The 26,423-nt window shown below is 44.5% G+C and overlaps 1 protein-coding gene across 2 annotated transcripts in view; it reads right to left on the bottom strand.

Annotated features, from left to right (window-relative positions):
* Positions 1 to 26,423, bottom strand: part of ZFYVE21 (zinc finger FYVE-type containing 21) — a 220,583-nt gene that overhangs the window by 27,034 nt on the left and 167,126 nt on the right. For both annotated transcript variants that reach the window (XM_078660263.1, XM_078660264.1), the window contains one exon: positions 16,680 to 16,822. In XM_078660263.1, the coding sequence (XP_078516389.1) occupies positions 16,680 to 16,822 (143 nt within the window). The remainder of the gene's footprint in view (positions 1 to 16,679; positions 16,823 to 26,423) is intronic.

Genomic DNA, 26,423 nt, shown 5'->3' with positions numbered 1-26,423 from the left:
ATCCAGGGAATAAGTTTGGTGACAGAGCATCCACAAGGTATAATTTGACTGAATTTTAAACTTTGCAGACAGATCTAAAATTGGCGCAGGCATGAAAGGCTTATGTTACCCTGTAAGCATCAGTTCTTGGCATGTTGTGCTTTAGATTCACATGCTGGTCATACGTCCACCATCCAGTGTTAGGCTTGGATGATTGCAAGTTGTTTTTCTTCCAATAAATGTTTTGAGTCACAAGGATGTGTGCATCAACTACATTAATAGATTGTTTTGTCGAAGGCGGGTGAGAATGGAGTTGGAGTAAGTGTTATGATGTTTATGCTAGTAATATGAATAAAGTGATGCTTACAGGGTAAGTAACAATCTGTTCGAGGCATGTGTGACTGTAGATACACATGCTGTGCAAAGACTGTAAAGCAGTGCCTCTCTCCAAGCGGTGGCTCGCCTGTGGAGGCTGCAGTTGTTGGAAAGGGAGTACGTAGTACAGCTTGTCCAACATTACATTGATGACATGCTAAGACATCCACTCAATAATGTTTTGTGAAAGTGTATGGTGTGGAACCATGTTGTTGCTTTGAAAATATCAGCAATAGGAATGTTCCCTAAAAAGCCATAGAGGCTCCTATTTTACGAATTGAGTGAGCCCTAGAGGGAAAAGGTCAACATTTTTTAGGATTACAACTTTGAATGCATTTAACTATCCACCTAGAAATTCCATTATTTGAAATTCGATTTCCAGTGTGAGGAGGCGAGGTAACAATAAATAATTGCTTAGTTTTCCTAAATGTCTTTGTTCTGTCAATAGAATACTTTAAAGCTCTTTTAACGTCGACAGTATGTAGGGTTCTTTCTGCAACTGAATCAGGCTGAAGAAAGAAGACTGGTAATTCTATTGATTGATTATTATGGAGAGGAGACACCACTTTGGGAAGAAATGTTAGGTTTGTTCTGAGCACAACCTTGTCTATATGGAGTTAGAAAAATGTTTTTTTCAAAGGTTTGTGCCTGGAGCTCACTGACACATCTAAGTGAAGTGATCGCTATTAAGATTTCTTTCCAAGATAAGTATTGGAGTTGGCATGAATCTAGTGGCTCAAATGGACGTCCACTTAGCCTTGTTAGAACAATTTTTAAATTCCATGCTGGATAAATGTCTATTTTGCAGATAGGCTTCAATGGCAGCAAGGTGTAGACATATTTAATTTTGGGCTACATCCGATGGTTGAAGATGCAGCAGATAAAGAATTGTTTGTACCTGCGTCTGTCAAGGGGTACATTTTGCTGCTGGGGGCAATAAAGTACAAATCTTTTCCATTGAGATGAGTAGCATTTTCTAGTTGTAGGTCTACAAGCTTTTTTAAGAATGTTCATACATTGTTGTGGAAGGTTTAGATATCCACATTCTGTGACTTCAGGAGCCATTTGGCAAGGTTTTTTTTACCAAACTTTATTGAGGACCTTGACATCATATCGGTGCATAGATTAATACAGAAGGTCTTTTTTCTTGAGGTGACTACAAAAGATACAGCGCATGAGTCTACTATACAGTGACTCGTACAAAGCAACTGAAAATGTACTGCAAATACTTCCAAATAATAGCTACAGTTTCCAAGAACAATGCAGCAGTGTCATATGAGTATCCATAACATAAAGCGTATATATTTTCTATTTAAATGAAATAAACAAACCCGACAACAACCCCTCCCACCCTAACCCTCCCACCCCATGCTCCTGGTCTGTCTATGTTAATGCCATAAGTAACCGAGGGGGGGGGGTCTAACCGGGTATTTCCTGGGGGTCTATATTACTCTTAGATTACAGTATGTGGGTCAGGGGTTCGGGAGCATGATATCCCATTCCATTGAAATGGGTTGTTTTCGTAGTCCTTTCTCTTCCTTCCTCCAAAGGGCTACGCTCTCAGCTTTCCACCTCTGTATCATGTCATCGTGCCAGCTGGATAACGTTGGGCACCTGGGGGACTTCCACCTCATGGTAAGGGCCCTTATTGCCAAAATGAGGGCCAGATCTACAAATCTCAATTGTACCTTCTGTGTATTCGTACGTCTGCGAAGGCCCATGAGGCAGTCCAGGACGTCGTCCGAGACAGGAATGTGTGTGACCTCGCCCAGGGACCGGCGAACGCCATTCCAGTAGTCCTGGAGGCGGGGGCAGGACCACAGCATGTGAATGAAGTCCGCCACGTCTCTTTTTACACCGAGGGCAGCAATGTTGTGCTTCAGGGAAGCCATTTCACAAGGTTAATTTCTTTGGGATTGGGATGTCTGAGTTTGCCATGGTTCTGTGTGAGAAGGCTCGGGTTGAGGGGAAGTTTCTTGTAGGGAACTTGAGGGGGTTCTAGTAGTGTGGTGAACCATGGTTGCCAAGCCCAGGTTGGTGCTATGAGAACTAGGGTGAATGAAGTCTGCCTGAGCTTTCTGACCTCAAATAAAGTAGTGGGAGAGGGCAAAATGCATAGGCAAATATCTTGAGTAGTCCATCCAAACGGCATTGCCTGTCTATGGTGGGTGTGGGAACATGGATACGAAGTTCGAGCATCTTGCGTTTTCTGGGGTAGAAAATAAGTATTTGTTGAAACTCCCACTTGTGAAAGTATGGTTGGAGTACTTGGGGTGGAGTTCCCATTTGTGGACTTGATGCTGTATCCTGCTGAGGAGCTTTGCAACTGGATTGCTTGTGCCTGGAACATGTTCCACCATGAGATGAATGTTGTGATGTACAGCTAAGCGCCAGATTGTTTATGCTAGGCGCAATAACTGCAGCGAGTGAGTCCCCCCCCAACCGTTTTTGCAGATAGTACATGGTTGTCATTTTGTCCATTTGGGTCAGTACAACCTTGTTCATTAGGTGAGTTAGCAACATTTAACAGCTTGGAGCTCTAGGTGATTGATGTGCAGACCCTGATGTATGGATTCCCAAATACCCTGAATTGTCAGAGTTTGCAGATGCACTCCCAATCATGCTATAAGAATGGCTTGTGGAACTAGGTCTAGAAATGGCCGCCCCTAGGAAAGGTTTTGTGATTTCCACCACTGCAGAGAGGGATGTGTGCGCGGTCTACCAAAACTAGATTGTGCATTTGACCCTGTGACTGATTCTTTTGGCGTGAAAGGCATTCTTACAGTGGTCTCATATGTAGTTGTGGGACTAGTGCGATGCAAGATGCCATCATGCCTAAAAGGCGCAGGACTGTCCTGACTGCGAGTTGATTCTCGGTTTGAAACTGTTGGACTAGAGTTTAAATGTTTTTAATCCTGGCTGTATTTGTGTACGCTAAGCCCAATTGTGTACTTAGAATGGCTCCAAGTATGGTTGTATTTATGACGGTTGGAGATGTCTTTTTTGCACGTTGATGGTAAACCCTAGACGATGTAGTAGGCTGACTGTCTTTTGGGTATGTCGACTGAAATGTGGGCGTTATTGGCTTTTAAGAGCCAATCACCCAAGTAAAGGAATATGTGAATGTTTTTTCTGCGCAACTACTGCCAGGCATATGTGAATACTCCTGGAGCATTGGTGACTCTGAAGGGAAGCCCTTTGAATTGATAATGGTGTCCCTGGAAGACAAATCGTAGGTATTTGCGATGGGCAGGGTGAATTGGTATATGAAAGTAGGCAGCCTGGAGGTCAAATGCGGACACGAAATCACCCTTTTGTAGTAAGGGCATTACTTCCTGCAGGGAGTGTTCCGAAAGAATGTAGTGATTTATGGACCTGAGGTCTAAAATGGGTTGAAGTTAGACATTTTTGTGAATGAGAAGGTATAGTGAATATACTCCTGCTCCTTGGTGTTGAGGTTGTACTGGCTCTATGGCTCCTTTTAGTAAGAGAGCTGTTGTTTCCTGCTTCAGCAGAAATTGGTATTGTATGAGAAGTTTGTGTTTGCGGGGTGGAATGTTTGGAGGAGTTGTGTTGAGCTCCAGACAGTAAACATGTTGGATAATGAACAACACTCATTGATCTGTTTTAATGGTTTGCCATTATAGAAAGAATTGTTGTAGACATCCCCCAACAGGTGTTAGATGATCGGAGGGGAATGGTGAGGGAGTCATGGGAAGAAGTTTGCGGTACAGATATTTTTTCATCAGCGCCCTTTGTAATTATTTAGTACCTCGGTAGAAGCCTCTATAGGTTGATGCTTGCCCTTTGTTGGGGTTGATGAGGTTTAGCAACTTGTTTAAAATTGGGGTGACGAAAGGACCCACAAAATGGGGGTTGACTGAATGGCACCCATAGCCCTTGCGACATCTGTGACCTTTTTCATTTGTTCTAGGGCTGAATTTACCGGTGGTACAAAAAGGTGCTCTTTATCAAATGGTAGATTAAGGACAGCTTGCTGAACCTTCAGTTTTGAACCCGAAACATGCAGTCAAGCATGTCTTCGCAATAGTATGTTTGTGTTAATGCCTCTTGCTGCTGAGCCAGCAGAATCTAGAGCACAGTTAATCTAATTATTAGTAATGAGTTTGACGTCATGAATTAGTTCATGCCCCCGCTTTTCATACTCTTCTGGGAGATGTTGGAGGAGCCCCTTAATTTTGTCCCAGTGTGCTCTGCCATACTCGCCTGGCTGTTGGCTATTCGCCATTGATTAGCCGATTGTGCAGCCACCAGTTTACCAGATGCATCAATTAATTTAAATGTTTTGTCTGCGGGAGGTGCAGCTCTTATTGTCTAATAGTTTGTCCTATTCTTTGCATTGGCACCACTAATGAGTCAGGGGGGTTAACAGACCTCTGATGTAATTGGTGTCAGATGGTGCTGCCTTATGTTTTTTGTCTAGCCTGGGTATTTTAATCCTTGCTCTTACAGGATCTTTGAAAACGTCATCAGCGTGATGTAGAACTCCCTTAAGCATGGGCAAATATTGTGAGCCTCTTTGGTCACTGGTGAAGATCTCAAAAAGGAATTCATCCTCTACTGGGTCCTCATGAAGGGCACCTGGTGGTATGCTGCAGCTCTAGCTATTAAATCTTGGTAAGCTGAAGCATCATCAGGGGGGATGGGCATGCAGGGTAGAGATCTGGGTCAGTATCCCCCCCCCCCCCTTGTGGTTCTAAATCGACCAGCGATCAGAACCTTGTGACGCTAGAGGGAGCCAGTGTGTATTGCGAGGTCGAGGACACCATTCTGACCTGTCGGATGGTCGGCTGAACGGCTGGTCGCGGCTGTTTTGTGGAGGCATTGGCCCGGCATCGGCTTGGCTTGGCTTGACCTGGGGGGCCGGAGGGTTGCCACAACCCCCATACCACTGCATTCAGTCTGCAGATTGGCGTTGCTGCTGCCGTTACCGCGCTGGGCTACCGCCGCCGCACCTCACGCATCTGGCGGGCTCGGCTCGGTTCTGTGAGCTGGCGAGTGTGAGATACGGCAGCGTGGAGCTGCAGGCTGCTTGACCTGGGGGGCCGGGGGGTTGCCGCAACCCCCATACCGCTGCATTCAGTCTGCAGATTGGCGTTGCTGCTGCCATTACCGCGCTGGGCTACCGCCGCCGCACCCCACGCATCTGGCGGGCGCGGCTCTGCAGCTCAGCTCTGTGAGCTGGCGAGTGGCGAGTGTGAGATACGGCAGCGTGGAGCTGCAGGCTGCCCATAAAATTGAAAATAGTTGGGTTTGGAGCTATTGGAGCTGTTTGGAACTGTGGCCAGTTTGAGGATAGCAGGTCCAGGATATCGCATACCACAAAGCACGCCTGAAAAGGATTTAAAAGGAGTTAAAACACGGATTTGACTGAACGCTGCAGTGCTCCTAAGGGAGAGCATTAAGGAGCATTAAGGAGTGCTAAGGAGCATAAGAGAACAGCTACTTTGGAGAAGCACAATTTGCATATCTGAAGGACCCCCAGCAAAGCTTATTTTCATTCTTTGCTTGCTTTTGCTTATCTTATCTTTCCATACTTGCTGGAACTTGTTGGACAAACGGCAAAAAAAAGGGAAAATACGGAAAACGGAAAAACAACAATAAAAGGAATTGGTATTGTGACGACAGAGCCAGTGAGCCTACCTCCCTTTTCCTGGTGCTCTCCTCCTCCTCAACAGTCACAACTCAGTGAGTACAATTGGGGTGACTGAACTGCTTACTGTGAATCTGTGTACTGTGTACTGTGTACTACATACTGTGGGAGCGGCAGGGGGGAGAAAGGTCTTGGAAAAACTTGGATAACTTGGCTAACCCGGTCCCGGTCCCGGTGAGCTATGTGAGCTAGGTGAATAACAAAGGGCCACCATCACCCCACCGAGGTCACTTGCTTTATTTGCTATACTACTACAGTGCTCAGCTTTTCCTTCCCACCCTTGTCCTTGCTCCCTCCCTGACGGCAGCTGTCCACTATCAATAGGGCAGACGGGCCTGGTAGGGTGAGCGTACAAGGGTGAACGGGAGGCAGTGACGTGTAGCAAATTTGAGCGGTCATCAGAGGAGGGTATACATACCACCTAATTTCTGCAATAAACTGCTAACAGCAGTTTGAAATATAACTGAATTGTGCATACTGCCCTCGCCAAAATCGGGGGCCGGGGCAAGCGTGGACTTTATAGGAAGAATATAAGGGAATATGCGCTCTGGCAAAGTGAGAACAACGGGAACAACTATCAGACGTATAAAGAAAATACAACTGCCAAAGGAGAAAGCAAATATTGCAGGAGCAAATCAATCTTTAATTTCCCCAATAGCCAGAATATTCGCAAAATCAGGAAAAATCCCGGACAAGTTTGAATTCATGAAAGATCCAGCTGGTGCTCTTATCACTATGAATAAGGATAGGGAAAACGATAAACTTCAAACTCCAATAAAGCTGATAAGTACGGAAAAAAACAGTGGGCAAAACATCCAAAGTACTCCCCAAAACGTAGATTGCAACCTAGAAAGGAAGGAGCAGGAATTCCAAATCTCAGACCAGGATATCTTAAATGTAAACATAAAGTAAAGTAAAGTCCACATTTGTAAAGCGCACAATCACCCGTAAGGGTCTCTAGGCGCTGGGGGGCCGTCGGGAAGATTAAGCGAGCTATTGCCCAGAGTCACATGGTGCTGGGATAATCTGCCGCCGGAGCCGGGGATCGAACCGTGGTCCCCAGATTCCAGCGTCAGTCGCCCTGGCCGCGGCGCCACACCTCTCCCTCTACATCCATCCTGATACAAAAAATGAAAAACCAATTGATCTAGATGATTTAGAAATATTGGACATACAGGATACACAAGATGTACCTATTAAAAATGGCACGATGGAATCAAAGCTAGCAGTAATTCCTATAGAAGTAAATGTGGAAATTTGGAAAAAACCTCAGTCATCAGTTGATGAAACCAAGACCAAATCAACTAGTACACTAAGGGACACATGCACTTCCTAAATTGCGAAAATTAAGGAATCGCAATTTAGGAATTGCAAAATCCTATGCATCAAGAAATCCTAAAAGTTTTTAGGATTTCTTAATTTTCGGAAATTGCGATTCCTTAATTGCGAATCGCAATTAAGGAATGGCATTACATTGATTCCTATGGGCCTAGAGGCCCATAGGAATCAATGCCTTTTTGCGAATTTTTTTTTTGCGAATGCAATTTTGATGATGCATTGCAAGGGTGCAGAGGGGGGTCCAAAGGACCCCCCCGCACCCCTGAAATGTATTTTAAAGTGCATGTTTCACACACACATGTCCTAAGGACATGTGTGTCTGTAACATGACACTTTCCAAAATGCATTTTTGTGCTTTTTTAAAGATTTTCGCAAATTAACATGAGGGTCAACCTCGTGTTAATTTGCACTTCCTATTTCAAAATTCGCATTTTAAAAAAATGTATGCATTGCATTTAAGGAATCGCACAAATGCGATTCCTTAAATGCATTCGTATTTTTGGGAAATGCAAAAAAAAGCGAATTTTGAAACATTGTTTCATGCATCCCAAAAACGTATTTAGGAAGTGCAAACGGACGAATTTACCGATTCACACCTTTTGCACTTCCTAAATAGGTTGATGCATGTGGCCGTAAGTCATAATACCGGGTATGAAAAACAATAAGAAAATGAAATGCTGAAAATGTGGCAAAATAAAATAATTGAGGATGTGTTTACAAAAGCAAACACCTTCCCTACGTCAGATTGTGCCTCACTAACGGAACAAATAAACGGAAGGCCAACTAAAAGTAATCTAAGAGAAACAAAAATGCTGGATGTTGGAATAAATTGGGACATATTCTATCAAACATCAACACTAACTCTAGAAGCGTTAAAATACCAATCGAATATGATGGATATTCAGATAGACCTACTCACAATGATGGCAAATGCAGTCACAGGGATAGATAGCAAACTTGCACAGCTAAACAATCTAATAATCAGAGTCCAAAATGATAAACAAAAAACGGATATTGAATGTATTTGCACCCCAATTATGGATAAGCTTGTAGCAATACCTGATGTTTTACATATCATAATAGAAGACACAAAAAAGGCTATAAAAAAAGAAAACGTCCAGGAAGCGAACATAAGGAAATATAAATGGGAAGAGACGGAAATACCAAAAAAGAAAGAAAAGAATCCCACGTCAATTGTGGATAAAGAAGAAATAACAACATTGAGGATGTCCCTGAAAAAAGAAAATGTACAGGATGAAAGAGACTTGTCAATAGAAACCCAACAAAGGGATGAAATACAAGAGGAAAAAACTAGTATAATAACAAAGGTAAATTACGATTGTAAAGAACAGGACCCAAACGGTTATATTATGTCAAAACGACAAAGGAAAAAATTACGCAAAGCAAGGAAAAATCAAAAGCCTAACTATTATAAGTATGAGGTTTCAACAAAAACTGATGGTACAACAAAAAATGATGGACTGCAATGAGAAAAATCAACTGAAGAAACAACTTCTCCTATAACTAACAAGCATTGGCATAGCCAATAGGTCTCGCCTTTGGGACCTTATAAGTTTTTAGCCATGCAACAATTAATGTTGTTGCAGTAAGGATATTGTGCTGCATAACTAAATACTTATAAGGTCCCAAAGTCAAGACCTATTGGCTATGCAAATGCTTATTTTTCCCAATGAAGTTGGACTGCCCCCTGAGCGAAAACGTACACATAGTGGTAAAACGGTCCTGGCGGACTCAGCGTGTCCTCTGCACCAGGTCATGGAGACTGTCGGTCACAGACTGTTGAGTTACTGAAGCACACCCCCTACCGCCCTGTTTGCTGCTTAATCACACCCATAGAACATCTGAGGATGGAAAATACTGGGCGCTGTGTAACCGGTAATTAGACCATCCAGGCACCGGCTTCAGACTTGCATTTACCGTCAGCGCCGCGTCAGCATCTAGCGGCATCACGGAAGTTCTTGAAATTCCTATTCCATGTTTTTCAGAGTTCACTGCCATCCACAGACACTTTACACGTGGCTCGCTCAGCCAATGCAAATACACTGCTCTCTGACAGCATGCTGTGAAAATCCACGAGTCAACACGCTGGAGGAACGCGCAACTAAAACTTGGAAATGTCAAATATATTTTTCAAGAAATAGAAGTGACGGAAATACACTAAATGCATAGAATGCCCAGCAAGAACACGTTAAAATGCACGCACATTTCCTGGAAACGTTGTGGCCACTCCTGAGAGAAGAGTTTTGAAGACTATGTTTAACCCTGCCGATAAATACTGTGGAACTCGTTCCCGGGAAGCAGGCACTCGTTCAGTACGTGTGTCACTTTTGTACCACATATCCAGACTGTGAATTTCCTGCCTGCTCACTGTTGCTGGGTGACGAAATGTTAAGAAGTTGTCTTTTCACAATAGGTATCAGTACAATAACATATATTTACAAAAAAACTGGATTCTACAGTGAAATCTTTCAAATAAGGAAACAGACATGTAAGAGAGAACAACAGTTTCGAATTAAAAAAAGAAATCGGGAATAAAACAAGCAAAACAATGCGTTTAACACGGGAAGAGAAGCAAATTAAAAAGGAAGAGACAAATGAAGAAAACGCCCGGCCGGACAGCCAATTGCATCGCGGCCCGGCCGGAAGTCCCGCCTCCTCGAGCACCCGAGAAAGGAGAGGAAAAGTCTTCCCGCGGCCCGGGGCTCCCGTGAGCTGCGGAGTGCCCCGGAGCCGCCTGCGCAGAGGAGTAGCTTTTGTCCCGCGGCCCCGGAGAAGAGCTGCAGAGCCGAGGAGTCACACCGGGAGCAAAGAGAAGTGCTGCGGAAAGAGCCCCGAGGAGCGGGAGCTCTCGTGTAGCCCCCGCCAGCAGAGCCCGGAGCCGGTAAGTGTTGTCAGGTGGGGGGGAGAGCTGCGGCGGGGGAGGGGGGGGAGAGCTGCGGTGGGGGCGGGGGAGGGGGGGGAAAGCTGCGGCGGGGGCGGGGGAGGGGGGGGGAAGAGCTGCGGCGGGGGCGGGGGAGGGGGGGAGATGTCTCTGTATGTATGCGGCGGCCGGGGGCGCTTCTGTGTATGCGGCAGGGCGGGGGGAATGTCTCTGTATGTGTACGTGTGTGTGCACATTAGATGCAGGCAAAGCGCGCTCACGAGGTCAAAAGGCACTCCACATAAAGAACTACCAGACGCATTGATGCCTGCACTTGAAAGTGAAACTGACTGAAGCAAGCGCCCGGCCCACGTTCCAAAAAAAAAACCACACGCATTAGATACAGTCAAGGCGCGTTCACGAGGTCTAATCTCCAGCAGAAGAAATTCGAAACAGTCTGCTGTCCACATTCCCCTTCATTCCCCAGAAAGCGGCAACATAAGTTGTCTCCCTAGACAGCAAAAGCTTTCGCTTTTGCTTTCGTCTAGGCGAGACCTAAAAATGAGCCTAAAAAACTATTTCCAATATTCGTACTAGAACCACTACTGGAACAAACAACTAATAAAGAGGCCAAAAAAGGACAAGAAGTAATGAAAAAGAACCAAATGGCTTCAACCAATCCACCAATGATTACAGAAAAAATAAAGGAAGATGACGAAATCCATGAGGACAATTTAAAATATGATCATATGAATGGAACGATTGACAGTATGCCATTAAAAATAACTATAAAATCAAGTGAGCAACAATACCAACACCAGAATGTGAACACAGAATCAGGTTTGAAACTTAATAAGAATGATGTAGGAAGATTGAGGATAGAAAGAACAGTAGAGCCTAAAATCAAATCACCGTACTGGGATCATCTGGTAATTGAAAAACGGGAAGGAGAAAAACTAATTAGATACAGACCAAATCATATAACGGAAGCCTCACACAAAGAAAACCAATTGACAGTTGAGAAAATACAGCTCATATTTAAACCTGAATATGAATCCAGAGGTAGATATGACACACTGAATAGAGGGAACATCCTTAGATTATTTAAACCAATTCCAGCTTTAGACAACATCAAGAATGAAGATATTAATTCTATTAAATTCATTGCCGACAAGAATAGTACCCAAGAACTGACATTGGTTACATTAAAATCTATGTCAATAGCAGAGCAAATATTAAGAGAGTTTTCAACATTTAAGGCCTGGGGAATATTTATCACAAAACAGGAGCCAAAAGTCTATCCTACTCCATTTACTAATGAGACAAATCTGGTCCAAACAGAAAAAAATATCAAACAAAAAGGAACAGTGTTAAGGAATGCCCGGGGGAGATCCACTAGCACATCAAGAGTGGCATCACCACCTTCCACAACAGAAACAACCTCACGAATAAATGTAAAATGGATTGCACAGGCTCTGCATAGTAATGTAGTACAATGAAGGAATAACATTCCAATCCCCCAAAGAAAAGTAACTGAATTGAGAATGTGTTCATGGAACATAAACGGAGTAGGGACAAAGCTCACCAATGCAAAAATAAGGTCTATTCCTTTACCCTGTCATATATTATTCCTCCAGGAAACCTGGGAAGCACACCCTTTTATATTGGAGGGTTATGCAGGATATTATGAAAACGCAAGTAAAATTCATAGGTATGGACGCCCGAGTGGGGGGTTAGCAACTTTTATTTCCAATAGCATACAAGCTGAACATGAGCAACTCGTAACACATAGTAAAAACATACTTATAGTCAAACTGAAATATAAAAGGTACAGATCAAAAGGATAGGTCATTAATTATGATCAATGTATATATCTATCCAACAAAAACAAGAAGAGCAACCATATGTGCTACCCTTAACACCATATTATTGGAACAAATCCTAGAAAATCCATTAGCGGATTATGTGATGACTGGGGATTTTAACCTTAATTTACTAATACCGTTCATAAGGGATGATGTCTCACAATCACAAGACCTTCAATGGTCAATTCTGCAGCAGGACTATCGAGGAGTCACAACCAATAAGGCATGAAACCAAATTGGTATAACATTCATTAAGGACATAGAAGCATTGGGACTGCGAGTCCTTAATGGCCGATTTAAAGAGGATACTCCTCCTGCATATACGTATACCGCACATAATGCAAGCACCAGGATCGATTATACAATGGTTTCACTCAACATATTTCAAAACAAACTCTTATAGAATAGTTAAAGTTGGAGATAGTGACCATTGCCAACAGTTAATAACTACCAACATTAGACACAATATTAACCAACCGTACCATACAGTGCCGGGGTATACTGGAACAATAAATTATAAAAAAACTAATTTGGACTAATCTGAATAAGGATAGAATGAATGTAAAAGTTGAGAACATTATAAAGAGCTGCTTTACTGAAAATACGACAGAAACCGCAGTTGAACAGTGGGTGGAATTCACTAAGAAAATAGTGAAACCCCAAACTCAGGTTAACCCCAACAAAAGGAATGTAAAATGGAAAGAAGGAAAGGACTCATCTATGAATCTTCCGTACACAATAGCGAAATTAAAAAAAGACCGAAACAGAATAAGAAGACAAATAAAAACTACAGTAACTAATGATGAAATCTTGAACAATCTAAAAACATTAAATCAATCCCTGAATAAACTAATATGGAATGAGAAATATCAAGCTAAACAGGAAATGTGGTCTAAATTATTTCATGCAAGCAAAGAAGCAAACGCAAGAGAATTTTGGAAAATTATAAACAAATTAGTACGGCCGTACAAATTGGTAGTATCATCAACTTTAACTGAGCAAGAATGGGCTACTTTTCTTGAAAAGCATCTAAACAGTAAGGGAGCGACAAAAATCTGTGCAAACATACAAGAGAGCTCTACAATAAGTGATGAGATGCAAGAACAATTCATAATTTCAAAAGATCAATTAGTAAAACTAATAAGGAAGCAGAAAGATGGGGCACCAGGCCCCAATGGGATACCATTTGCCCTTTATAAAGAAAATCCGGACTTTTGGTCGAGCTATTTGGAAAAAGTATTCAAAGAAGTTATAGAGACAGGCAACATCCCTGAGTCCTGGCGAGGATCACTAATTTCCCCCATATTCAAGAAAGGCAATTGGGCACTTGCGGAGAACTACAGACTCATTACTCTACAAGATACAGATGCCAAGCTGTTTGCAGGAGTTCTACTAATTAAACTCAATGAATGGGTAACAGAAAATAAGATTTTGCCATTAAATCAAACTGGTTTTATTAAGGGACTTGGAACAATGACAAACATTATGGCGTTATCACTAATAATTGAAAAATCACTCAGAGTAAAACAGCCCTTGTATCTGTGCTTTGTAGATTTTAAATCTGCTTTTGACTGCGTGCAAAGGAATCTATTGTGGAAAAAACTTATTGAAAAAGATATACCAATTGAACTATTAAGACTGATTCAATTGTTACACAGTAAAACCTGGGTAAGAGTAAGGATGGGGGACGGTAGATCATTAACAAAGGAGATTCCAGCAACAGAAGGGCTAAAGCAGGGATGTGTGTTGGCCCCCTACTTTTTAACCTATTCCTAGGAGATCTATCAGGGAACCTTGACGAACTTAATGCACATCCGCCGAAGTTAGGGGATAAACTGATATCTAACCTAATGTATGCAGATGACACCATCCTTCTAAGCCATACTAAAATCGGACTTCGGCGCTTAATTAACAGAACGGTTCTGTATGCTCAGGAAAATGGAATGGTAATAAATTAAACCAAAACAAAAATCATGGTTGTCACTAGGAACACAAAATTGAGACAAAATAATAAATGGTATATGGAAAATACACCACTAGAACAAATAAAAGTGTACAAGTATTTGGGTGTACTATTTGACCAGAAAGGAAACTATCAACTACAAAAACTGGACATACAAAGGAAAGCTAACTCATTAACTGCAGCATTCAAGATAGCACAGAAATCACTTGGAAATCTGACCTATCGTCCACTTTTGAAAATTATAGGGGCTAAATTGCTCCCAACAATAACATATGGCAGTGAGGCATTAATGGGGACGGATGCAGAATTGATAAACAAGGTCCTTTCCAAAACATATAAAACTCTCTTCTATCTCCCAAATAATGCTTCACCAGCTCAAATTAGACTGGAGTTCGGGTTAAACAATCAAGTTTTTGCAAGAAAAGGCCAATTTATTAAAACGTGGTATAGGATTAAAAATGACCACGATAACCATATATCTCAGCTACTTTGGCAAGAAATAAATAAGAACACGAGATCAGTTGCATGGAAATATCTCAATGATGCATTAGAAGAGTTTGCACTAACGCCAATCTGGAACAATATGATAAACAATGGATCCTTTAAAAAAATAATAAATCGAACAACAAACCACCTATCACTTGTAAACGACAAAGATTTGCTGGCAAAAAGAAAACATTTGTGGTCAGTAATAAATGGATACGAAAAAAAGAAAGTACAGGAATACTTGGAAATACCTTGGTCTGAAAAAAGTAAACAATGTCTGGTGAGAGCAAGATTTGGGATTCTACCAGGCCTTAGTCACGCCCCGCCGTGGAAAAAAAACAACAGCAGCTCATTGTGTAGATTTTGTAAAGGTGGAGAAGAGAATATTGTCCACCTCTTATGTATCTGTCCCGGACTCAGTAAAGAAAGATGTGCAATACTTAAGCCTCACTTTAATATGCGTGGAACAAGGACATGTAGACAGGCATTGAAAGTCTGTCTACATTCGAATGATATAGTCATGAACGCTGCCTTTGTAAAGTTCCTAAAGATTGCATCTACAAAACTGGGAGAATAAATTAGAAAAAAATGCTTTTATAAATATTTTTTAGAGAAATTTTTATGATATAATTGTTTTTATTCTATTGTATTTATTGAATATGTTTTTGTACTGGAAAAATTGTAAGATTTTAAATAATCAAACAATAAAGAATTTACTTACTTACTTGTGGTTCTAAATGATATGCGCTCTAAGTATCTGTCGGATGTGTAGCCTCTCCTATGTCCTCCGTATCATCCCCGATAGGTCACTGTGTGTGAGGGGTAATGTTGCCCTCTTCTGACTTGTGTGGAAGCAGGTGTAGAAGTGTGGGTATGGGAAGGTGATGATGGTGTTGGAGTGGTATATGTAAGGAGCTTGTGGTCATATCCCTTTTCTCGATGCATTATAAAAGGATTAAGAGCATCCTCTAACGCTAGTTGTCTTTGGGTATTGGAGGCGTTGCCGGTTGCACAACTATTTTCTTTGCATCGGGCTGAATTTGTAATGTCTTTTGCCTCTGATTGGGTCATTCTTGCATTGTCTCCAATTAGCTCAGGTGTTCGGTCCGAATGGCTAGCATTTCGTTGCCAATGCCTGTTCCAGTACTGGGGTGGGCGGTGTCGAAGAACGGTGTGCTGTTAGTTTCGGTACTGAGGATGTGCTTTGGTGTGTCGGTTCGGAGGCAGATTTTGAAGTGGAGGCTCCGGCTGTCGGCCAATGTTTTGTTGCCGAGGTCGGGGCATCCGAATGTTGTTTGGTGCACTCCCGTTCTGACGATCTTCTGAAGACTCCATGTGGAGTGGGCCTTGTTCTCTGCTGATCTCAGAGCTGGAGTCTTGTATGGCTATAGACGCCACCACTGCTGCTGAGGCCTGTTCTTCCTCCTCTTCTGACTAGACAAAGATATCCAGTGTGTAGTCTTTGCGCTGCATTTCTAGATGCCGTGCATGTCTGTCCCAAAGGATCTTCTTCGATCAAAAGAACCTGCAGTCTTCACAGGTATCTTCTTGATGATTGGGTGAGAGGCATCGGTTATAGACCAAGTGTTGGGCGGGATGGAGGTATTTAGAATGACAGTTGAAATGCACTCCGTTCTACTTTTGTTCGATCAGCAGCACATTTCCAGTTTGAGCTGGAAGAAGGGAAATACGCCCAGCCAGGCGTGGCCCGAAGGCTGATACGGTGACCTGAGTGATTCGACGTGATGGATTGTTTCTGTGATCGAGGTGGAAAAGAACTACATGATCAAGACCATTGAGTTATTTGAACTACCTGTGAACCGAAGGGAAAATGAGATAATCTCGTTGGAGCGCGAGTCAATGCCCATGTGCAGTATCACCGAGAGAAGTCTCACACATTCTTCGAAGAAAAACTATTTGCAGTTATACGAGCCCAACACTAGAAGGCGGAATTATACACATCATGTGTATCTACAGCAACACATGCCCCAAACATTCGGTTTTTCTGGAGTAAAGTGAGAAAGAAATTCCTCTGGATTTTCTCTTCATATACACTTGTATCTAGAAAAGCAGTATAACTTGTTTGGTAGAGCAACTGAAAGGTTATGAGAAAATTACCTTGTGCATAGCTGCAAGCCATGATGCAGAGAGCTTTTTGTTACAATTTACATCTTCACATGAAGTAAATTTCATCTGTTTAAAGTCCTCCGACCCGGACACCTTGTACTGAAGCAGCATGCCATTAGCACGGGTATTTCCCCCTGGATGATAGAGAAATAAAGTATTACACAGAAATAAAATTCAAATGACTGAAAGTATAGTTGACAGAAATGTTTTAATTTTAATGGACTATAGTTTAATGTTCTGTACATTGAACACTGCAAGTGATCTTCGATTGAAGACTGTTGTAAATTCCACTATGATGCAGTTGGTTACTCAGCCAATGTTAAGTGGTCCCAGCTTTTAATATACAACCATCTAGTCAAATTCTACACTTTTGAGGAAGAAAAGCAGTAAACTGTAGAGACTGTACTCACTGATAAGAACTTGTTGAGTTTAAAGGAACAAGTTTGAGCCAGAAGTGACTGCCACATGCTTAAGAGCACTCAGGAACTGGTGACCTACTTCCATCTCCAATTTTTTAGGTCGAGCTGGTGTAAGCAGCGCAAAGCGCTGCATCCAGTGAAGCATCTTGTCATCCACTTCCTGGGAATGTGAGACAGGGGATGTGCACGCGCAGGGGATTCCCCCATGTGAGCGCGCACGTTCACCCACACGCCGTGCACATCTCCTGTCCTACATTGCCAGGAAGTTGATAACAGATACACGCACACGCGCACAGACAGACATGCGCAGGCACACACACGCAGGCACACGCGTGCACACACACACACACACATGCACACACACACACACACATGCACACACGCACACACACACACACACAGACACACGCGCGCACACACGCATACACACACATCCCCTCTCCCACCCCTCCACCCACCGGGCTCTTTCCTCGTGTTCCTCTCTCCCTCGGCAGCGGGTCAGTCTCGGCAGCAGGCGGGGCTCTCTAAGAGCACGGGAGCCCCGCTAGCTCACACGCAAATCTTCCGGCTGGCTTCACAGCACAGGAGCGCGGGGTAGGCTCCCGTCTGTTTCCTGTCTTTTTTGGGCCCCGCCTCCGTCCCAACACAGGTGGCCTGGCTTCCTGTCCGAGCCGGGCTGCGGCGGTGAGTTTCGCAATACCTGACTTGTTTTGTTGTTGTCGAGGTATGCTGCTTGCTTTCACTTCTGAATTTGTAATTGGAACCTAGTTCCTGCTACTTGTATGCACTTAGTTACATTGTGTGCACTAGTGTACCTTCTGTGTCTAAGCACATGACCGTGTTCGATAAAAAGAAAAATATAGTTCTTCATGTAATGTAAATATCGGTGCAACAGCAGCCACGATAAGAAAGTTCTATACATTATGGACATTAATACTGGTCTGCTGTCAGAGTAGCAGCGTGCGTAATTTTTTTACTTTTATGATTACCAAACACAGTGTTTTTTTAGAAAAGTTTCTAGTAGTACCATATCCGAATAATTAATGCCATGCTAATACTTTAATTTCTTTAGCAAGCAAGCTTGGGCACTTTAGGGATTCACATGCCCGGCGTCTGAGTACAGCACTGAACCGTGTACGTTGAAAGTAGTTTCGTATGATGAGTTTTGCACATACTTCATGGGCACGAAACCTTCTGTTTGTAAAATTGAGTTTTTGATATGACCTAATGATGTCAACATTTTGCAAGACCACTTTAATCCATGCGAGTGAATCACCGACTTCGTCATGGGGTAGACGGGGTTTGCGGATGTTTCTCTTGAATTTCTCTAAATACATTAGTAGGAGAGAGATTTAATATACGCTGTTACGGTACGTTCACGACTGAAGGAGTGTGATGGTTAATAGCTGTGTTACTGTAGTTAGCAGCACTGACAGTGGCAATGGACAATGCAGGCGGAAGTGAGCAGGGTCAAGAAAGCTGCATGCATATAGAAATACGTTTTAAGTGCTATGCGGCTGTCTTCATTCTCTCGTGTACCCCCCTTTACTTCTCTCCTTTGCTCCTGTCCCTAGATCCTTATTCTCACTCTCCAGTTCTCTTTTTGCCTATCTCTCACTCTTCTTCTTCCTCTCTCTTCCCTTTCTCCCCGTCTCCTTTCTTTAGTTGTTCTCACTTCCTTGCATTGCTTTCTTCCCGGCTCTCCAAGCTTCTTTTGTAGTCCTTCTTTCTGCTGCTTCATGCCTCTTTCTGCATTGATGTCAAGTTCTCCCTGACAGGTGAGACACATGCTGACAGTACTGTTTTCTTTAACCCAATAGAACATGTTTTTAAAGGCCTATTCCTGCAACTGAAAATACAAAACTTCAAAGTGCTAGAATGAGTCTGAAGGTGTCACATAGCACTCCTTTGTTTTGTGAGCTATTATACAATTTATTTTTTCATGTGGCCATCGAAGTATAGGACAAAGAGGACGGAGCCCAACAAACAAATTAATAAAAATCAAATTTCCAAGAGCGAAAGTTAAACGGTTGCAAAAAATCTGCAGGAGCTCCTGTCTCCATCTGAAAGAAAGTTGCTGAATGTACGTAAGTTATTCAAATTGATATTTGATCCTTTGGCATCCTTGACTGCATGTTTAACACTGCAAAACACAGGAGGAGGCTTGAAAAGCCACACAAATATCATTGCAAAAGAAAAGAATGCAACACTGTCCTACCAGAACTAAATTGTTCTCTCCCCTCAGAATCAAGCCTACAATAAGCTACAAGAGGCCTTTCTCGCAACTGTCCATTGGACCAGTGGAAACTGGGCATGGAATGGACCCTGCTGTTAGTCTCTGACTAACACTTGTGAGCCTCTTAGTGCCTCTCCTGAGGTCCTGGGGGGCTTTAGAAGTTTACATGTGGTGGACAAAGACTTACAGGGTTAAGCCAGAAGGTAAAGTCGTTGACGAGGATCAACATGGTTGGTGTATCCAGCCCCAACTTTATTGCTGCCAGGCTCAAATTGGACCTAGGGCCCAGTCTAACAAGACCACTATCAAAGTGTTTTGTGCTTCCTATTTCAATCTTTAAAAACATTTTTTTAACCTATCCAGTTCCCCCTATTGAATTGAGTCATTTTGGGGTGCCGCTCGTAGTCGGTTCTTTGGGATACTACGACTTTGCCGCCATTTGAACTGGAAGTAAGCTGCCTTTGCCGGTGATTGCCTTCTGGAGCTTTGACTGACAGCTGGGATCGGGACTGCGAGGCCCACCAGGCAGTGCGTTCTCCATACTTCGCACACCTGCCGCCTCTTCTAGTGTCCCCTCCCCTCTGCTGCTCGTCTTGCCTGGGCTTTAAAACGCGACTCGCGGCCCCCGCTCTGCGGGAGCCGCTCGTAGTCGGTTCTTTGGGATACTACGACTTTGCCGCCAAGCTGCCTTTGCCGGTGATTGCCTTCTGGAGCTTTGACTGACAGCTGGGACCGGGACTGCGAGGCCCACCAGGCAGTGCGTTCTCCATACTTCGCACACCTGCCGCCTCTTCCCGTGTCCCCTCCCCTCTGCTGCTCGTCTTGCCTGGGCTTTAAAACGCGACTCGCGGCCCCCGCTCCGCGGGCGCCGCTCGTAGTCGGTTCTTTGGGATACTACGACTTTGCCGCCATTTGAACTGGAAGTAAGCTGCCTTTGCCGGTGATTGCCTTCTGGAGCTTTGACTGACAGCTGGGACCGGGACTGCGAGGCCCACCAGGCAGTGCGTTCTCCATACGTCGCACACCTGCCGCCTCTTCCCGTGTCCCCTCCCCTCTGCTGCTCGTCTTGCCTGGGCTTTAAAACGCGACTCGCGGCCCCTGCTCCGCGGGTGCCGCTCGTAGTCGGTTCTTTGGGATACTACGACTTTGCCGCCATTTGAACTGGCAGTAAGCTGCCTTTGCCGGTGATTGCCTTCTGGAGCTTTGACTGACAGCTGGGACCGGGACTGCGAGGCCCACCAGGCAGTGCGTTCTCCATACTTCGCACACCTGCCGCCTCTTCCCGTGTCCCCTCTCCTCTGCTGCTCGTCTTGCCTGGGCTTTAAAACGCGACTCGCGGCCCCTGCTCCGCGGGTGCCGCTCGTAGTCGGTTCTTTGGGATACTACGACTTTGCCGCCATTTGAACTGGAAGTAAGCTGCCTTTGCCGGTGATTGCCTTCTGGAGCTTTGACTGACAGCTGGGACCGGGACTGCGAGGCCCACCAGGCAGTGCGTTCTCCATACTTCGCACACCTGCCGCCTCTTCCCGTGTCCCCTCCCCTCTGCTGCTCGTCTTGCCTGGGCTTTAAAACGCGACTCGCGGCCCCTGCTCCGCGGGTGCCGCTCGTAGTCGGTTCTTTGGGATACTACGACTTTGCCGCCATTTGAACTGGAAGTAAGCTGCCTTTGCCGGTGATTGCCTTCTGGAGCTTTGACTGACAGCTGGGACCGGGACTGCGAGGCCCACCAGGCAGTGCGTTCTCCATACTTCGCACACCTGCCGCCTCTTCCCGTGTCCCCTCCCCTCTGCTGCTCGTCTTGCCTGGGCTTTAAAACGCGACTCGCGGCCCCTGCTCCGCGGGTGCCGCTCGTAGTCAGTTCTTTGGGATACTACGACTTTGCCGCCATTTGAACTGGAAGTAAGCTGCCTTTGCCGGTGATTGCCTTCTGGAGCTTTGACTGACAGCTGGGACCGGGACTGCGAGGCCCACCAGGCAGTGCGTTCTCCATACTTCGCACACCTGCCGCCTCTTCCCGTGTCCCCTCCCCTCTGCTGCTCGTCTTGCCTGGGCTTTAAAACGCGACTCGCGGCCCCCGCTCTGCGGGAGCCGCTCGTAGTCGGTTCTTTGGGATACTACGACTTTGCCGCCAAGCTGCCTTTGCCGGTGATTGCCTTCTGGAGCTTTGACTGACAGCTGGGACCGGGACTGCGAGGCCCACCAGGCAGTGCGTTCTCCATACTTCGCACACCTGCCGCCTCTTCCCGTGTCCCCTCCCCTCTGCTGCTCGTCTTGCCTGGGGTGCCGCTCGTAGTCGGTTCTTTGGGATACTACGACTTTGCCGCCATTTGAACTGGAAGTAAGCTGCCTTTGCCGGTGATTGCCTTCTGGAGTTTTGACTGACAGCTGGGACCAGGACTGCGAGGCCCACCAGGCAGTGCGTTCTCCATACTTCGCACACCTGCCGCCTCTTCCCGTGTCCCCTCCCCTTCATCTAGTGCCTGGTATTTTAGGCCGTCCTACAGCGCGTTAGCGGGACGCGTGTGCAGGACGAAGCTTGGGACGAAGCCCGGACAAATGGCGGACAGTCTGAGACAGTCCGAGACTGACCGTGACTGGACTGGGCCTGGTTCTTTATTTTGTTGCTATCGTGGCCAACTCGTGGACCTTTGATCGTAAGATATATTGTTAATAATACCTCTAAGTATTGTTTATGTCAGGCTCCTCTGTCATTTGTTAATCATTGTTCTTCTGAGCTTCCAGTGAAATTGTGAGATCATTCTTCTGAGTGCAATATGTCTAAGCAGAAGACATCTTCAGCCTCTAATACTATTGACAACTACCTAGTTCAAGTAGTTAGCAAAATTAATAGCTCAAGGAGGATATCACTGGGTTTGAGCTCTACCCCCTTAATCCCCACACAGTATTCTCTATTAGAATCAGATACGATCGAAGTCCCGATACAGGTACATTGTAGCACTCCACTGATAATGTCTTCACTCAGGAAGATAACTTTGACCAAACCATCCCAACTACCATTAATTTGTCCAACGAGTCCCTAGACCAACCTAACCCGACCCCAGAAAAATCTCTTCCCCCCCCTCACCTATGTCTGCCCCAGTTACTAGAGCAATAAGAGCATGTAGAAAGGGCCTAACCAAACGGGGTGGGTTACGCTCTAGCAGGAAAAAGATTGTCTCTCCTCCTAAAACTACAACTACAACTACAAAAGAGACATTCGGGGAGCTAGGAGGGAAGGTGACACTGGAGGATGATCAAATTAAAACACTTGTGAACATGATTGATTCTAAGATTAGAAGCGTTGTCAAACCATTGTTAGCTAAAATTGATCATCTAACAACAGAAGTAAACAGGCTTGGGGGCATCATAAATCAGACAGTGGAAAAGGCGGCCAATATACCAACCCCAGCCCCAATCAGACCCGATCCCATAGATAATGTACTAGATGCTGGGATAGAGGCCAGGGATAAAACGGCCCCAACCTTGCAAACACCCCTTCTTTGTGACCTAACATCAATCAGGGAACAAATATTGAAGCCCTCACACTTAAATTCACGAGTACAGGTATTGAGAAAGGGCCGGTTCAATTAATTGTAGAGGCTTCCCCATTAGTTTTGGTCCTGGCCAATGTACCCTCATTAAAGCCGGGCCAAGCGGAATCTACTGCTTCTTTGACTAGCAAAGCTTTTCACTGGCTATCCAACAATATGGTGATATCCCCCTGGGGTAAACAGCAACGAGCTGAGGAAATCACCACGGCAAGAAGGGTGGAATGGATAGGGAATGGTGTTAAAAAATTCAAAGGTGACTGTGTAGTCTTGCATTTTCTAAACCCAGAAGTTCTTACTGAGGTTTATTCTTTCCCCACAACGTAGGAGTACAGACATCATTCCGTTAACATTGGATTTTTTCTATCACCATAGAAAAATAGGGAACCCGGTGTCACACAAGTGGGGCAAGGTCCCCAGCCTAGCGAATGGGAAATTAATCTTGAAAATCGGTTTGGGGCTCTGTCAAACCTGAATGAGTGTGATTGACTCAAAATGAATGACAGAGTTATGTTTAATGAACCAGCAGAATCAAAAAATGATGACATCCCCTTAGTAAAGGACCGTTGCTTGACACACGCTACTCCTTTGTTTTCGAGGAAAATGGTAGAGGAAGCATCTACTCTAAGTAGTAGGAAAAAGAACAGACACCAGGAGGCACAGCCAGGCCCCTCGATGGTAGGACCTTGCCTCGCTCCTGACATAGTTGCACCTGCGCTCGAACTCACATGTTATCATAACATTAATAATGATTTAGATATAGGGTTGGGGGATGACCTACAAGGTTCTTTATTACCCCATGTCCCCCTAGGTGTAGTGGCAGAGGGTACAGTAGAGACAGGGCTGTCTTTTCTTTCCTGGAATATAGCCGGGATCTCAAACAAGCTGACATCACCTGAATGGTGTAGTTTCATAGATCAGTATGATATCCTACTATTCCAGGAAACATGGTCTGTGACCCCGATACACCACCTAGGTTACCTTAATTTTCACATCCCAGCCATAAAAAACCGTAAGGGTCGACCGGTAGGGGGCCTAATAATCTGGGTTCGCCAAAACGTATGTTGTAGTATCGATCAAAGGAGTTCTCCAAATGACGATATACTGTCAATTACTCTTTCCTGGGCTAAAGGCCATGGGATGGTCATATTTAATATCTATGCCAGGGGAGTAGCGGGTGGTAAAACATCAGAAGTTATAACCGCTCTGGATCATGAGCTCGAAGCTCTTCCAAATCACCTGCTCTCCATTGTTGGGGGCGATGTTAATACCACTTTTGAACCGCTCGGCTTATAAGATCAATCCTTAACTGAAGAAGAGGATAGCAAGTGGGGTATCCCACAGTTAGAACTTCCCGCAATTACTAGATGGACAGCGGTGGCTATCCAAATGAAGGCCCTATGTCTAGCTAGAGGACTCAGAGCAACAAATGGTTGAACACCATCTGATCGACAGGGAAACAAAACATTTGACAATGGTAGATTCTCTAGTCGTATAGATTACATCCTAGTGGATGTCAGATTATGGCATAGGTTGACTGACATGGAAGTTAAAACCCGATTGGAGAGTGACCACAACCCTCTTTGTATGGGCTTTGAGACAGATGCAGGATTAAGAAAACTAACCCAAGAGGGAGGTAAAACTACCCTAGATATCGTAACCTCGAATAATCAGCGCCACATCAAATGGGGTAGATTGATTGAGAACGTAGAGAGACTAGAGGAGCTTAAATATGTTGTGTCACAAGTAGTAGTCGCGATCAACGCACACGTTAACAAGCAAAACTTCTCTGAAATTATGCTTGATATCCACAGGACTCTTTTTACCAAGCTACAGTTTTTTTTTAATAAAAGAGTCGAAATCGGGAAACATTCAGAATAAAATGCCCAAATTAGGATGGTATGACAAGACCTGTAGAAAAGCTCGCCAGAACCTTAGTATAGAACTTAAAAATAAGAATATTCCAGGGGTGAGAAAAGCGAGGGATACCTATAGGAAAGTTCAAAAAGAGGCCAAGAAAAATTGGGACGAGGCCCACTGGCGTGATTTGAAATCCGCCTGTGACGTTAAGAACCAGAGTCCATTCTGGGCTCTGGTCAAATGGGATAGAGGAGGGGTGGCCCAACCCCCACAAAATTATGTAGCTCAAAACCAATGGGTTGAATTTTTTAGGCCACAATACGCGTGTGTGTCTACTGAGGGGAATTTTTTTTACGCCCTACAGTTTTCTACCAACGCCAGTTATTCACTAAAAAAGATGTTAGTGCAGCGCTGGATTACGTGACAGGGGGTCGTGCCCCAGGAATGGACGCCATACCAGCAGATGTATTCCTAAGTGACCGCCCAACATGGTGCCAGTACTTTGAGTGGTTAGCAAACTCTGTTGCCAGAGGTGCTCCTATACCGACCTCTTGGAACGGTGCAGAAATTATCCCAGTTTATAAAAAGGGAAATAAATCATTACCCAGCAATTACAGACCTATAAGTCTGATAGACTCTGCTCAAAAAATAATAGGCCGTATGATACAAAATAAATTACAAACCTGGATCGATCAAAATTATATTCTATCCCCTTATCAAGCTGGGTTTCGCCCTTGCACAAGCTCAGTAGATCAGGTCTTTTTCTTTATAGCTCTTTATTGGAGGAACGTGATGCTCACCAAAGGAACTCTTTACGCTGTATTTGTAGATCTTAAATCAGCTTTCGATCTAGTTCCCCGTTCCAAGCTTTGGGCGGTACTAGCTGAAGCTGGGATGGCCCCGGAACTATTGACGGTACTCGTCCGTTTACATGAGAACAACTTCGCTAGAATCAGGTGGGGTGCTCAGGGGGAGGTGACCGACTCATTCCCAGTTGAACGAGGAGTTCGGCAGGGGTGTGTCCTGGCGCCGACACTATTTTCCAACTATATTAATGGTATTGTAAAACATCTAAGCCGTTCCCCCACTGATGCACCGATTCTGGCTGGAGCGCGTGTGCCTGTTCTCATGTTTGCGGACGACACGCTCATAGTGTCCCGTACACCTAGTGGGCTCCAGAAGGCAGTAAATGCCTTTGATGAGTTCTGCAAAGCACATGGACTTGAGATAAATACATCCAAAACCAAGTTCATGTGCTTAAATCAGCGGAATACCGTCAGGGGCTCAATTAATTTCAACGGTATCCCCCTAGAACAGGTAGAAGCTTTCACGTACTTGGGAATAAACCTCCAAAGTAATTTGAGCTGGAAAAACCATATTGACTCAGCCGTCTTAAAGTTCCACCAACTGGCAGGGGTAGTGGCTCATAAATTTAAAACCTTATTGACCAAACCTATTACCCCTGCTCTCGAAATCTACAATATGAAGGTGATCAGCGCTTCTTTATATGGCTCGGAACTTTAGGGTTTCTCCAATCTGAAGCAATTAACATCGGCGGAAAATAGCTTTCTTCGCCGTCTGATTGGGGTCCCCCAAAGTACCCCTACCGTGGCACTGGCGTAGGATTTAGGTAAGAAAAACATCAAGGACTTGGCACGATTACGCCAGTTAT

Source organism: Lissotriton helveticus, chromosome 9, assembly GCF_964261635.1.
Source record: "Lissotriton helveticus chromosome 9, aLisHel1.1, whole genome shotgun sequence".
In the NCBI taxonomy this organism is placed as follows: Eukaryota; Metazoa; Chordata; class Amphibia; order Caudata; family Salamandridae; genus Lissotriton; species Lissotriton helveticus.
The sequence above is the reverse complement of the archived record's forward strand: the minus strand, read 5'-3'. Positions and strand labels throughout refer to the sequence as shown.